This window comes from Triticum aestivum, chromosome 5A, assembly GCF_018294505.1.
Source record: "Triticum aestivum cultivar Chinese Spring chromosome 5A, IWGSC CS RefSeq v2.1, whole genome shotgun sequence".
NCBI lineage: Eukaryota > Viridiplantae > Streptophyta > Magnoliopsida > Poales > Poaceae > Triticum > Triticum aestivum.
In genome coordinates this window covers 87,005,404-87,021,498 of record NC_057806.1, presented here as the reverse complement: position 1 = coordinate 87,021,498, position 16,095 = coordinate 87,005,404, and the positions used below count along the sequence as shown (strand labels likewise).

At 46.0% G+C, this 16,095-nt stretch overlaps 2 protein-coding genes across 2 annotated transcripts; both read right to left on the bottom strand.

The window, feature by feature from the left end:
* LOC123102434 (uncharacterized) lies at positions 1 to 3,207 on the bottom strand. The gene is made up of 3 exons (XM_044523781.1): positions 2,862 to 3,207; positions 2,578 to 2,657; positions 1 to 1,868 (listed from the first exon to the last, which is right to left on the bottom strand). The coding sequence occupies exon 3, from the start codon at positions 1,864 to 1,866 to the stop codon at positions 631 to 633; it is 1,236 nt and encodes a 411-aa protein (XP_044379716.1). The 5' UTR covers positions 1,867 to 1,868; positions 2,578 to 2,657; positions 2,862 to 3,207; the 3' UTR covers positions 1 to 630.
* Positions 3,208 to 7,226: 4,019 nt separating this feature from the next.
* Positions 7,227 to 8,974, bottom strand: LOC123106641 (uncharacterized). Its single transcript, XM_044528740.1, has 2 exons — positions 8,845 to 8,974; positions 7,227 to 8,772 (listed from the first exon to the last, which is right to left on the bottom strand). Exon 2 carries the CDS (start codon positions 8,735 to 8,737, stop codon positions 7,451 to 7,453), a length of 1,287 nt encoding a protein of 428 aa, XP_044384675.1. The 5' UTR covers positions 8,738 to 8,772; positions 8,845 to 8,974; the 3' UTR covers positions 7,227 to 7,450.
* Between the last annotated feature and the right edge of the window lie 7,121 nt (positions 8,975 to 16,095).

The window sequence follows — 16,095 nt, the reverse complement described above, 5'->3', positions numbered from 1 at the left end:
CAGGAAGATAAGAGAACTGCAGCAAACCACATCAAGGAAATGCAAACTTGGCACAGACGACCGCAAATCCAGATTTTCAGTCCAGGGAGCATAGCAGAATGCCTCGTTCACAAGAAACCAGTTGAACTGAACACAAAAACCAATGCCATAATGCATGACGTTGACAGTGCCACGGCAGTGACAATCAGAGCAGTGATTATTTATTTATTGCTAACACATCCAAAAACCAACAGAGCAAACAAATACATTAACAAATTGAAAAAATTCTGACCAGCTTCTCTTTTATTGCAGAACCATTTCAAGATATGAACATTTACAGAAACAAATGTGTGCAAGGAGAAAGTATATGGCAGTTAGGCAACTCCAGATCATTAGTTAGTGCTGAATGACACAATCTCATGCTTGTGCATTCAACTGAGCAAAGGTGCTGTACTGTGCAGCAACCAAGCAACTGCATAAGATCCTTGGCCTTTACTGCCATGAAAATTTGCCGGTCAAGAGAAGGATCAGTGCAAAGCTTGTGACTATTTACAAATGGACAAATTGGAAGTTTTGCTATCAGGCTGATTGACTATACACAAAAGTGAAGGGACTGTAGCAGTTCAGACGACTGTGTGCATCGGCATTGGCTCAGTGAACACTGCTTGCAACACGCCACGGCTCAGGTTCAGATTTCAAGCCCGAGAAAATAGTGATGTCAGTGAGACCTGGAAGTCGGAGATCAAGAAACTTGGCGCCCAATTCAAGCTTCTGCTTTTGCTCTTTCATCACAACAGAATCAGGGCTTTCGGCGAACCCATGACGGCGATCATTGGATCTAGGAAGGTGCCACCTCATGTGGCCTCCCAACGCTGACCCTGACCCAAATGACTTCCCACAGGCATTACACTGGTGCCTCTTGACCTTCACTGCAGCTGAAAGATCAGCACACTTCATCTCAACTGAATTGTCAGTTCTTTGCTTCTTCCTAAGCTCAGCATCTCCAGCCAGCACATGATCAAGCACATTCAGCTCTACCTCCTCAAGAACAATGGAGATCAAGGTGTTGTCCTTCTCAGGAATATTGGCGATCAAACTTCTTTCCTTCTTGTCAACATTGGGGATCAAGCTGCTGTCCTTCTCACATTGTCCAAAGCAATCCTCACAAGCTGAATTCTTGGCAATGTTAGGGATCAAAGTTTTTTCCTTGGCAACATTGGGGATCAAGTTGGTGTCCATAACACATTGCCCATAGCAAATATCATAAGATGAACACTTGCAACCTTTCGGCTTCTTGAACTCAGCAGATCGAACCAGTTGATGACCAAAAGCATTCAGCTTCACATCCTTCGACACATTGGGGGGCAAACTGTCCATAACTTCTGTATAGCAATCTTCATTAGCTGAAATCTTGCTAGAATGCTCTGAAAGCAGCAGGAGAGAGGCTGCAGCATCCATCTCATTAAACTTGAGTGGTGGTGCCCCCCTCTTTGACCGCTTGCGCTTCACAGGGGATAACAGGACATTGCAGCCACCACCAGCAATGGCCCGAGCTTCCATCAGCCCAGCTGCTTCTTCGACGGGCTTACTCAGGACGTTCTTCTCCCCATGCTCTCTCATGTGCTTCCTCAGAGAATCGCAGGCAGAGAACACCTTTGAGCACAGCTGGCATTGTGTTCCTGAGAACCACAGCAAAATCTCCTCATCACTTGGACTCAGCAGCGACACATTCAAGTCGACAACAGTGGCAGGAGGGCTTGGTGTTCCCTTTGGCTGCTTCACTTTGCGCCAGTGGAGTGACATGTGGCCTCCAAGAGCCCTCCCTGAAGGAAAGTTCTTATAGCACTTGTTGCACACATGCTTCGGAGATCTTCCTCGTGGTGCCATATCTAAAACCATTGCAAAGATGCACTAAGTCAGAACACAGAGAGATGAACTGAACATTAACTCACTAATCTTTTTCCACAACATGTGGAGTGGAAGGCAAAGTGCATTATAACATTATTACAGCATATGCATCAAAATGAACTATTGCATCTAACTGAAAAAACTACAGAACTGCTCCACCACCACTACTGAAGAATAAGGAAGCAATAAATTTGCCTCTACAACATCAGAAAAAATCCGCAGGTCTGTAAACAACAGGGGAGTCGAATCACAATCTACAGCCCGAACTGAAGTCTTCCCTGACAGATTAATCAGAAGCACAAGTAGGTTTTAGGGGGGCAAAATAGTTTATAAGATGCTGCTTTTTTAAAAGCACTGTGAAACAAGCAGCCATGATGTGATAGTTTGAGGGATGACAATAACATGCGCTAGCAATGACAAGTTGCAACAACATGTGAAATTCTCACACCATCACGAGGTTTAACAAATACTGTGAATCTGAATCATAGCAATGTAGCGCGGTAACTAACTAAGGACACAGTGATACGCTACATTCAGCACACAAACAATGATACGCTCAGCTCACAATTTCTTGCCCCTTTGGAGCATTTGCACAAACACGGAGACCGCATTTGATCAGGCATTACAGGAAACGGAAGAACGCGCGGTAATAACATCAGAAACTGGTGAAATGGAATGGGATTTTTTTACCTGGAGGCTCGAGTTCCTGTCTCGTGAACCCGGGGGTGCAGTTTCGGATTGCTCAGGGAATGCAAGGGAGGGCTTGATCGCTGAAACGAGATTGCAGGAACCGGATTAGAACGCAGCGGAAGCAAACACAGACGACTAATCCAGGAGCAAGCACTAAACCGCCCGGATTCCGAAACCAGAGACGCAATTCGATCAAATTCAGTGAGGAATCGGAGAGATTCGCCAGCCAGCGACGCCGATCAATCCAGCACCAGTAAGCGAGGCAACTGAGCTCGGGAACCCACCTCGAACAGCTCCCGATCGAGGAGCTCCCCGGAGAGGATGGGATCGTCGAGCGTCGCAGCTTAGTCCCGTGCGGCTCTCCGCGGCGGCCTCCGCCTCCCCTCCCCCCGGTAGGGCACGGCGGTACCCCTCTCTGCTGGCGTGTGTGTGTGAGACCGGGAATGCGCGCGGGCGGGTGGTGGCCTGGGGGTAATTATAGCCGGCCGAGGGGTAGGAATGTGGACTGGTCCCAGTACCAAGTTCATGGTCGATTCAGGCGTCGCGGGCGTGTGAGAGGGGGGAGGGAGTCGCCGGCTTTGCCTGAGCAGGTGTTCTGGGGCTGGGGGGCAGAGGAGGGGCGGAGAGCCGGAGGCGAAGGCTTTTGGAGAAGGATGAAGAGATGGTTTTTGCGGCTGGGATCGGGACACCAGGCACCATCGGACGGGACGAGGCTCCTCTGACGTACTGCAGGGTGCAGTTGGGCCACTGACAGGTGGGCCCGAAAGCAAGTTGGCCCACCTGTCAGTGATCCAACTGCACCCTGCAGTACGTCAGGGGAGCCGAGTCCCATCGGACGGTTACTTATTGCTCGGTGAAACACGTCTTTTTTTTGTCTTCTTTTGAATGTTGCTAAATTTTTTTTTGAATGTTGTTTTTTTTAGCAAAGGCCAGTGAAACACATAGTGGCCTGCCTCCAAAGGTGGCCAAATGGTCCGGTCCTGGTGTGTTGGCCTGATAGCCCGCGTGTCTGGCGCACCATGGGCCTGGCCCGGCACGTTTAAAATCGGGTTGTACCTGGGCTGTGAGTTTCAACACAAGTGCCAGCACGGCACGACCCATTTACTTTTTAAATATTTTTTCAGATTTTTTTATATATATTAGCCGCCCCAAAAGAACCCAAATAGGCCCAAAACAGCCCAAAATCAGACGGCCTAGTGGGCTAAACGTGTTAGCGGGCCAGCCTGCTTTCCTTGTTGTGCCATGCGTGGGCCAGGAAGCGTGGCACGAGTACCGGCACGACATGCCCCGTGTATTAGACGTGCCTCGATGGGTCGTGCCGTGTCGGCCCATCTAGCCATGTCTGCCTGCCTCCATGTTAAAGCTGGCCATATGGCCCGTGCCTCGTGGGTCGGCCTGCGGGCATGGATTTTTAGCCAAGCAGACAATTAAAAAGGTCTGGGCCGACAGTCAGTCTGCCATGGAACAAGGCCGATCCCCAAGGTCAGGCCTTAAGGCTAGGTACGACATGGTCCTTTTTTAATTGTGGGGCCTTTTGGGGGTTGTTTGAGCTTCTGTGAACATGTGTTTTGGCCTTCTTAGGGCTATTTTGACTTTTCTAGCGTGGGCCGGCCTGCAGCCATGCCGTGTTGTGCTAATTCTGAAAGCTAAGTTTTCAGGTCGGATGACACAACCCTTCTATAAAAGGGCCGATATTGGTCGCGTCGTGCCATTCCTTTTTGCAGTGGGGTTGCGCCATGTTGTGTCGGCCAGGTCTATATGGTCAGGTTTGACCCATGCAGAATTGGCTAATGTAGGATCGCTAAAGCACGATTTAGTGTCGTTGTAACTGATTTGGATGTCGTATAGTCTGTTATTTTAAATCTTGCATAAGTCACATAATTCACCATATTGGTTAAATAATTGCAATTTCTAGTAATGTGCTCATGTTTTTGCTAGTGGAGAAAAAGGTAGTTCTAGGATGCAATTCTATCACCTGAATCAAAAGAATTCATTGTATTGGATAAGGCTCCCGGTGCAAAGTGCAAGGTCAATTGAAAGGCCGTTTGTCGCATGTATGAGTATGGTGGAATTGGGGTGCTCAACACTGACAATTTTGATCGTGCTTTGCCTTTGTGTTAGCCTTGGTATGTGGAAGGAGCCAAACAAGTTATGTGGTCATGACACATAGTAGCATAATATTTTTTATGATACTTTAGCATATGATACTCAAATCTCTCTTTCTACTTTTAATTTTATGTCATCTCATCAAACTGCTTAGTTGGGATGCATAATACTAGTTATGATTATATCTGGCCATAACTCTGGCCGGGCCTAAAAAAGCTTGCGGCAGAAAACCTAGGCCCAGGCTTTGCTTGGGCCAGCCTTCGGGCCTAGATTTCAGGGCTAAGCCTGGCCCGTCAGTGGAAAAGCCCGTTGGGCCTCTTACCTAAAACACACATATGTCAAGCCCAGACCCGGTCCGCCATGTCATTCGGGCTCAAAACCTAGGCCCAGGCCCGGCCTGTGGGCAAGACCGGGTCGGGTCGGGCTGGGTTTCCCATGTTCAAGTATAGTTATGATACTCACACTCTCGCAAGTCTAAGGAAAGAGAAGATGTCAAGTTACCGAGGTGGCTAGTGATGTCAGACGAAGGGCCCCTGCATGCCCATTCTGATGATGGTGTGTGTGTGTGTGTGCTATTGTGCACAACTGCGGTGTAACGAATACAGGCAGATGAGCACCCAAGTACATGACTGGTGACTCTTGAGAATACATCCAGAGTTGTGGACCAAGAACTCATGTAGAGTTGGACAGCGCACGTCGACGACAGGAATGCTCCCTCCCCTATGAACAAGGTACCTGGGGAACGGTTGTTGAGACAAGTTGCTTGCAACAGTTGTTGTTGTAGCCACCAAGATCACTACATTGTTAGTCGCCGCAATTATCGTTGTTGCCTCGTCCCCTGCAGTCTTAGGGCCATGGAGATGCGGCGAACCCCCGTCCTTGCCGGCAGGAGGGCTCCTACTTCGTTTTAGGTGTCTTTTTATGTTTAGTTAGGGTTTATGTCCTTCTCAAGAAGGCGGGGCGGTGACGGCTCCCTGGAGATTGGATAAGGCTTTCCCCGTCTATTCCCCATTCTAGCGGTGCGTCTAGCGACGTTAGAGGGCGTGTGGAGGTGTACCTCGACGAATCTCGCGGATTCGGTCATTGTTTGTCTTCGGTTGATTTGCATGGATTCGGTCTTTGGTCGTTTGCGCTTGTGTATCTACATGTTGGATCCTTTCAATCTACGCTTTCCTTCATCGCCAACGGTTGTTGTTCTGGTGCGTTGTCCCATGGGACCTTATCATGATGACTTCTCAATCGTCTGCTACAACATGGTTTTGTCTAGCTCCTGTGAGGGAGGGGCAATGACGGCGACACACATTCACACATTCGGCTCGCTCTAGTGTTTGTAGTTGTCGCTAGGTGGTTTATGAACGTGAATGTAATTATTTTTCTTGTGCTCTTTATACCATTGATGTTCAGATCGAAAGTTTTTCCAGAAAGAAAAAACTGTCGTTGTTGCCATTGTGACCCGGCCGGTTACTCAACAGTGTCGTCACTGGCGGCAATTTTCCTCGAAGTGAGTGATCAATTCGCTAGAGGCAATGGCAAAATTTCTTCTAAATACGACAGCACTGAAACAAATAAGGAAACCTTTTTGTCCCCACAACAAGCCCAGTATGGAGGTCGGTCACACTGGTCTTCTTAATTGTGATCAAAACACTCAATAAAAGACAATTATAGCTAAATATAAAAGTTGTAGTTCGGGGCAATGTCTTGCAGCATTAGGCTGGTCCGACATCAAACTACCCATGCGGAAAATTTTATCATTTTGCTCAGATGCCAGCAGACAACATACAATTATTTCTGCAAATCTGCATGCAAAAATGCCTGAAAAACTCCATGAAGGCCGATCTACTAATGTTAAGTTAATGTATCCTGGCATAGGTAGGATCATGAAAGGCTGATGCTGCATGGGCAGGTTCTGAAGCTTGAAGACCTAGTGCAGAAAGACATATGCTGAACAAAACACAGAAGGAAACATACAGTGTGTTGCATAAGACAGGTAGGTTGGGGTCCGATGCTCACAACAGTAGGCTTGAGCATTGTTGCAGTTAGTACCACACTCTAGATCTTACAATGCTGTCAAGAGTTAATAGCCAGTTCCATCTCAATACGGAACCAAGAGATCTATTTGGTGTCAGCGAGAAGAGAACATAGTTATCTTCTCCAGCTCTGCTAAACTAGGCCCACGCAATCGGCGACTACAAGCAAGATCTGCTCTGGGCGAAGTATGCTAGTATTATAATGTTCTACTAGTTAATAGTTATTTTTAAGCAGCATATAAGCGAAAACTTGGTGTGGAAACCAATATCATGTAACCAACATCAACTAGGAACCTATTGTCCTTCAAAAGAAACTAGGCAGCTTTCAGCATTAATGTAAGCCTTCAGTTTATGTATTCCCATCACATACATCACATATAAACATAATCAGGACCAAGTTCTTCTCAAAACATACACAGGTCTTTAGGAACAAAAAAGTCAGTTAGTACTCACTAATAGGGCCAGGGAAAAAGGAGTAATGTAAGACAATTATAATCATCATGGAGACATAAAAGATAGCATTTGAAGCATTAACACTTCAAAATTATATGCAACTTGGGCAACATCATTTACTAATCTAGCATACATGAAACTACCTGACAAGAATGTCTCAACTGCCTTGCACCATTACTTGGACCAAAAGCATGAGAAGGATACATCCAACCATGGGCATAATATATCACCCAATTCTACTAGATCTAACCAAGTTGCTATCTTCTGTGTAGATGAACGCAACACATTCAGTGCTTGTTTGGGAGTGCCGGTGACTCGGAGAAACAGGGAACATAAGTTACAACATGCATATCTGAAGCATCATTTTTTAATGTCCCAATAACACTCACTAGCTTATTGTCCGTGTGATATGATATCATCTTTCGGTTCCAATCCTGAACAATGAAAACCACATTTCCATCTGGATGCATGGCAACCACACTGTAGTCTTTTGTGTCGCCTGTGCGTCTCTTTTCTCTAAACAGCCCCGTAAAGCTCACACTATGCTTCAAGACCCATTCTTGTGTATCATAGCCCTCCAGAACCCAGATGGACAGTCGACCATCAACTGCTTGACTGATGTAGTGCAGGCGCCCTTGGGATTGGGCAACACAACCAGGCTCCAGCCAGTGGAGCCTCTCGGCCATCGTCGGCACTGGGATGATCTTTCGTGTCACCCCTTGCATGTCAACAGCAGCAATCTGACCTTCATCCGAAATTATGAAATGCAGCATGCTGTTGAGAACAGCACAGCAGAAGCTCTCAGGTATTAAGCCCTGAAGGCGCCATCCTTCCAAATCATGCTTGTTCCGGCCACTTTGGACTTGACTCCAGTCACTTTGCGTGTGAGTCCACTTGTCAGTCTCAGAGGAGTAGACGTGCACTGACGTCCGGGACACCTCCTCCTCCTCATCGCCCTCCTCCTCCTCCTCCTCCTCATCATCATCATCATCATGACCAACCACTAGCTCCTCCTCCTCAAACTTCACCAAGCGCACAAACTCCCACGTGAACTGGACCAGGTGGAAGTGAGAGGAGACGGACGGATCAAAAACCAAATAGTTGAACCTTTTGGGTTGCCGAAGATACAACGGAAGCGGAGGGCCGTCTCTGGGCACCTCCACCCACTGCTTCGTGGCGGGGTTGCATACGACATAGCCCAATAGATTATATGGCCATGCCTCCAGTTTGTGCTCGAAGAGGAGGAGCCCGTTACAGGAATCGGAGAAGTCGAGAGTCCCAATCCCGGGCGATTCCTTCAGGAAGGCGAGGTTACGGTCGATCTGGAGAGGCCCGGATCTATCAAGCAGATTTGTGAAGCAGACACGCTGCCTATGGGTCTCCTTGTCAATGAGGAAGAAGCCTTGTAGGGTTTGGGGGAGTTTCTTGCGGTGGAGGGGATCTTCGATGAGGTCGCGCCATGCCTTCGCGACGCACTTGGAGCGGTAGACGGACCTGGCGGGGACGCGCGCGAGGATCTCCACCAAGGAGTCTTCGGGGAGGCCGGCGCTCGCGCTCCGCTTGGGGCAGTCCATGCCGCCGCCGTCGGTGGGGAGGGAGGAGGAGCGAGCTGCGAAGTGTAGCGATATCAGCGGATGAGATGCGAAAGTGGAATGCGAGGAGAGAGAGGGGGGCAGCTTACCTGCCGCAAGAGATGGTCGAGGTGGGCGGAGATGGCGGCGGCGGCCGGTGGTGCCTCCGCGTCTCGTGGAGGAGGGAGCCTTTTTTTCGAGGGAAAGAAATGGAGGATGGTGCCTGGAAACAACAGAAGAGCATTCATGACTCAGCAGCATCCGGTTAGGTTTTTTTAGAGGAATCTAAAGCCCAGGATTAGGAGATGCTGCAGCCCACATATAGTTTTTTTAGGGAAGCAGCCCACATATAGTTAATTGTCATGGCAGATTCATAACATTTTTTTTCAAACATGGCAAAACTATAAATTTGCTTAATGTCCACATGACAATTTTATGAATTTTTTAACGTGTCGCATTGTCAGGACCCGATTCTAAGTCACACTGATCTAGCCTGTAACACCTCATATCACTTTGCGGCCTCACACACGGTATTCTCACGGGTGTCGCCTTACCATGGCCCGAGACCGTTTGCGCCTTTTGGCTCACGTATATGATAGTGTCGCTAGCATCCATATGACAGAGAATCCGGACCGACATGACTAGTCGTGAATCCAAAGTGGCACTAACTTACGGGGACATGCATACATGAATCAACATCGAGCATGTCGGTCAGCAGCGTGCGAATCCGGGCTGTAGCACTGGGCTAACAGGACTCCGGGAATCTGAGCTGTAGCAGGCTAGGCAGGACTCCGGATGTCACCGCGTGACATTTCCCCGAAGGGACAGACACAGGAACGAAGTGAATCACATACCGGCCAGTCAAGTGTTCCGGAGCAGTAGTGCTGGGCTAGCAGGACTCCGGTGAACCGGGCTATAGCGGACTACTATGGCTCATGAAAGCACAAGACTACATTTCCCCATAAGAGAGGCTACCAAGAATAAACAACTAGGTTGTCGGATCCCACACATACCAAACATTTCAATCATACACACAGTATGCTCGATATGTGTAAATACAACATGGCATCACAACATAACTCTACGACTCAAGTATTTATTCATTGGGCTCCAAGGAGCCAAGTATTGCAAACATGGGTCTCATGACCCTACATACAGAGCATGCAAGCAACAAGCACATGCAGAAGCTTAACTTGTCTGAGTACAGACAACTACAAATGAAAAAGGCTGAGAAGCCTGACTATCTACAAGATCCTGCCGAGAGCACAAGATCATAGCTGAGGTAACAAGCTAAACGTCGAAGCCCACGCGGAACTACTAGCGAGACTGAAGTCTCTCTGCAAAACATAAAATAAGCAAACGTGAGTACAAATGTACCCAACAAGACTTATATCAGAACTATCTACATATGCATCATTATCAACAAAGGGATGGTGGGGTTTAACTGCAGCAAGTCAGCTTTAACTCAGTGGCTAACCTGAACTATGACTGCAAGTAACTCTTTTGAGGTGGCGCACACGAGTCCACATATTCACCATATCAATACTCCACTATGGATCCGCTCCCGTCTCCCTACGAGAAGGCCATCCATAGCACTCACGCTTATCTTGCGCATTTTAAAGTATCCACTTTCACTTGTCTATGAACTATGCAAGGGGTCCAAGTTTCCATATCCGAGGAATCCGGCTATTAGAATAGATAATGATAACCCTGCAGGGGTGTACTTCTTCACACACGCTCTCGCCACTTACCACCATGTACACGTTGTGTACCTCGACAACCTTCAAGCGGAAGCCTGGCGAGGGAGTCGACCAGGACCTGACTAACCACACAAGTCTCTCGTCCAGGTTTATCGCCTATTCGGGTTCCATCCGCAAGGAGATTCGGCCGGGGTGTCGCTCACGGCCCCAAACGATGTGTGCAGGGTTCCCAAGCCCACCATCCGGATGCCACTTGGTACACCGTGCCACTGTGCCTAATATGTCCCAAGCCCACCTGTACCGGGTGCCACTTGGTAGACTACTAACACTACCTACAAACACCAGAAACTAGTTGCAACTCCTGGACAGAGATCGAGTTGATTAATAAGCCGAGAGGGGCCAAGTTACCGGAACCCAATGTGTGGTAGTAACTGTTCATGGATCACAAACACAGAACTCAGTTCCTGAGGACGGCTGCAATGAGACAACCTGTAACGCCCTCGATGCGGCTATATCTCCCACGTGCCGAAGCACGACTTAGAGGCATAACCGCATTGAAAGCAATGTCGCAAGTGAGGTAATCTTCACACAACCCATGTAATATATAAGGGAAAAAGATACATAGTTGGCTTACAATCGCCACTTCACACAATACATGAATAAAGCAATTACATTCATCCAAATACACTCAAGGTCCGACTACGAAACCAAAATAAAAGAAGACTACCCCAAATGCTACACAGATCCCTGATAATCCCGACTGGGCTCCACTACTGATCAACTGGAAACGAAACAACATAACGAACACGATCTTCATCGAGCTCCTCCTTGAGCTTGGTTGCGTCATCTGCAAGGTTCAACGGCACCTGCAAGCTAGTTTGGAAGTATCTGTGAGTCACGGGGACTCAGCAATCTCACACCCTCGCGATCAAGACTATTTAAGCTTACAAGTAAGATAAAGGTATGATGTGGAGCTGCAGCAAGCGACTAGCATATATGGTGGCTAACATACGCAAATGAGAGCGAGAAGAGAAGGCAAAAGCATGGTCGATAAACTATGATCAAGAGGTGATCCAAGTCTACTTACATCAAGCATAACTCCAACACCGTGTTCACTTCCCGGACTCCGCCGAGAAGAGACCATCACGGTTACACACGCGGTTGATGCATTTTAATTAAGGTTAAGTTTTAGGTTTTCTACAACCGGACATTAACAAATTCCCATCTGCCCATAACCGCGGGCACGGCTTTCGAAAGTTCAAATCCCTGCAGGGGTGTCCCAACTTAGCCCATCACGAGCTCTCACGGTCAACGAAGGATAATCCTTCTCCCAAGACAATCCAATCAGACCCGGCATCCCGGTTACAAGACATCCTCGACAATGGTAAAACAAGTCCAGCAAGACCACCCGATGCGCCGACATCTCGATAGGAGCTACACATATCTCGTTCTCAGGGCAACACCGGATAAGCAATCCGTACAACTAAAACCAGCCCTCGAGTTTCCCCGAGGTGGCGTTGCAAGGGGCTCTAGTTTGGACCAACACTTAGACAAGCACTGGCCCGGGGGGGTTAAAATAAAGATGACCCTCGGGATGCGTGACTCCCAAGGGAAAAAGGCTAGGTGGCGAATGGTAAAACCAAGGTTGGGCCTTGCTGGAGGAGTTTTATTCAAAGCGAACTGTCAAGGGGTTCCCATTATAACCCAACCGTGTAAGGAACGCAAAATCCGGGAACATAATACCGATATGACGGAAACTAGGGCGGCAAGAGTGGAACAAAACACCAGGCATAAGGCCGAGTCTTCCACCCTTTACCAAGTATATAGATGCATTAATTAAATAAGAGATATTGTGATATCCCAATAAAATATCCATGTTCCAAACATGGAACAAGCTCCAACGTTCACCTGCAACTAACAACGCTATAAGAGGGGCTGAGCAAAGCGGTAACATAGCCAAACAATGGTTTTCTAGGACAAGGTGGGTTAGAGGCTTGGCTCAACAATATGGGAGGCATGATAAGCAAGTGGTAGGTATCGCCGCATAGGCATAGCAAAAGAGCGAGCATCTAGCAAGCAAAGATAGAAGTGATTTCGAGGGTATGGTCATCTTGCCTGAAATCCCGCAAGGAAGAAGAACAAGTCCATGAAGAAGACAAACGGACGTAGTCGAATGGATCCTCACAAACACGACATTATCGGAACCAACCCGAAGAAGCAACACCGGAAAGAAGCAAACAACATAATAAACAACCATCACATAACATGGCATGATGCCTGATACGTCTCTAACGTATCTATAATTTTTGATTGCTCAATGCTATATTATCTACTGTTTTGGACTATATTGGGCTTTATTTTCCAATTTTATATTATTTTTGGGACTAACCTATTAACCGGAGGCCCAGCCCAGAATTGCTGTTTTTTTGCCTATTTCAGTGTTTCAAAGAAACAGAATATCAAACGGAGTCCAAACAGAAAAATCCTTTTTGGAACGTGATTTTCTTCTCGGATAAGACCCAGGAGACTTGGACCCTACTCCAAGAAGTACCGGAGGCGGTCATGAGGGTAGGGGGCGCCCCCCCTACAGGGCGCGCCCCCTGCCTCGTGGGCCCCTCGGTGCTCCACCGACGTACTCCTTCCTCCTATATATATCCACATACCCCCAAACGATCAGAACAGGAGCCAAAAACCTAATTCCACCGTCGCAACTTTCTGTATCCACGAGATCCCATCTTGGGGCCTGTTCCGGAGCTCCGCCGGAGAGGGCCGTCATCACGGAGGGCTTCTACATCATCATAGCCCCTCCGATGAAGTGTGAGTAGTTTACCTTAGACCTTCGGGTCCATAGTTATTAGCTAGATGGCTTCTCCTCTCTTTTTGGATCTCAATACAATGTTCTTCCCCTCTCTTGTGGAGATCTATTCGATGTAATCTTCTTCTTTTGTGGTGTGTTTGTTGAGACCGATGAATTGTGGGTTTATGATCAAGTCTATCTATGAACAATATTTGAATCTTCTCTGAATTCTTTTATGTATGATTGGTTATCTTTGCAAGTCTCTTCGAATTATCCGTTTGGTTTGGCCAACTAGATTGGTAGTTCTTGCCATGGGAGAAGTGATTAGCTTTTGGTTCGATCTTGCGGTGTTCTTTCCCAGTGACAGAAGGGGCAGCAAGACACGTATTGTATCGTTGCCATCGAGGATAACAAGATGGGGTTTATTTCATATTGCATGAATTTATCTCTCTACATCATGTCATCTTGCTTAAAGCGTTACTCTGTTTTTAACTTAATACTCTAGATGCATGCTGGATAGCGGTCGATGAGTGGAGTAATAGTAGTAGATGCAGAATCATTTCGATCTACTTGTCACGGACGTGATGCCTATATACATGATCATGCCTAGATATTCTCATAACTATGCTCAATTCTGTCAATTGCTCAACAGTAATTTGTTCACCCACTGTAGAAAACTTATGCTCTTGAGAGAAGCCACTAGTGAAACCTATGGCCCCCGGGTCTATTCTCATCATATCAATCTCCATCACTTTAATCTTGCTTTGTTTTTACTTTTCACTTTGCATCTTTATATCAAAAATACCAAAAATATTATCTATCGGATCTCACTTCCGTAAGTGACCGTGAAGGGATTGACAACCCCTAATCGCGTTGGTTGCGTTGAGCTCTTTGTGTTGTGTAGGTACGAGGGACTTGCGCGTGGCCTCCTACTGGATTGATACCTTGGTTCTCAAAAACTAAGGGAAATACTTATGCTACTCTGTTGCATCATCCTTTCCTCTTCGGGGAAAACCAACGCAAGCTCAAGAGGTAGCAAGAAGAATTTCTGGCGCCGTTGCTGGGGAGTCTAGCAAAAATTCAACATACCAAGTACCCATCACAATCCCTATCTCCCGCATTACATTAGTTGCCATTTGCCTCTCGTTTTCCTCTCCCCCACTTCACCCTTGCCGTTTTATTCGCCCTCTCTTTCTCCTTCCCCTTCTCCTTCTCCGTTTGCCTTTTTCTCGCTTGCCTTTTGTTTGCTCGTGTGTTGGATTGCTTGTTTGTCGTGATGGCTCAAGATACTACCAAATTGTGTGACTTCACCAATACCAACAATAATGATTTTCTTAGCACTCCGATTGCTCCTCTTGCCAATACTGAATCTTGTGAAATCAATACTGCTTTGTTGAATCTTGTTATGAAAGATCAATTCGCCGGCCTTCCTAGTGAAGATGCCGCTACTCATCTGAATAGCTTCGTTGATTTATGTGATATGCAAAAGAAAAAAGATGTCGATAATGATGTCGTTAAATTGAAGCTATTTCCTTTTTCGCTTAGAGATCGTGCTAAAGCTTGGTTTTCGTCTTTGCCTAAAAATAGTATTGATTCTTGGAACAAGTGCAAAGATGCTTTTATCTCTAAGTATTTTCCTCCCGCTAAGATCATCTCTCTTAGAAACGATATTATGAATTTTAAGCAACTTGATCATGAACATGTTGCACAAGCTTGGGAGAGAATGAAATTAATGATACGTAATTGCCCTACTCATGGTTTAAATTTGTGGATCATTATACAAAAATTTTATGCCGGATTGAATTTTGCTTCTAGAAATATTTTAGATTCGGCCGCGGGAGGCACTTTTATGGAAATCACTTTAGGAGATGCTACTAAACTCCTAGATAATATTATGGTTAATTATTCTCAATGGCATACTGAAAGATCTTCTAATAAAAAAGTGCATGCGATAGAAGAAATCAATGTTTTGAGTGGAAAGATGGATGAACTTATGAAATTATTTGCTACTAAGAGTGTTTCTTCTGATCCTAATGATATGCCTTTGTCTACCTTGATTGAGAATAACAATGAATCTATGGATGTGAATTTTGTTGGTAGGAATAATTTTGATAACAACGCTTATAGAGGGAATTTTAATCCTAGGCCATATCCTAGTAATCCTTCTAATAATTATGGAAATTCCTACAACAACTCTTATGGAAATTATAATAAGATGCCCTCTGAATTTGAGAATAGTGTTAAAGAGTTTATGAATTCACAAAATAATTTTAATGCTTTGCTTGAAGAGAAAGTGCTTAAAGTTGATGATTTGTCTAGGAACGTTGATAGAATTTCTCTTGAGATTGATTCTTTAAAGATTAGATCTATTCCTCCTAAGCATGATATCAATGAGTCTCTCAAAGCTATGAGAATTTCCCTTGATGAGTGCAAGGAAAGAACCGCTAGGATGCGTGCTTCAAAAGATGCCTTTATTAAAGCGTGTTCTTCCAATACCTATGAAAATCAAGATGAAGATCTAAAAGTTATTGATGTGTCCCCTATCAAATCTTTGTTTTGCAATATGAATCTTGATGAAACCGAATATGATCTTCCTTTACCTAGAAGGCGTTCCAAAAATTCGGAGTATTTAGATCTTTATGATGAAATTGATGAAAGTGGGATTGAAAGAAATAAAAATTTAGATGTTGCTAAACCCACTATATTGGATTTCAAGGAATTTAATTATGAAAGTTGCTCTTTGATTTATTGTATTTCCTTGTTGCAATCCGTGCTAAATTCTCCGCATGCTTATAGTCAAAAGAAAGCCTTCACCGAACATATTGTTGATGCCTTGATGCAATCTTATGAAGAAAAACTTGAGT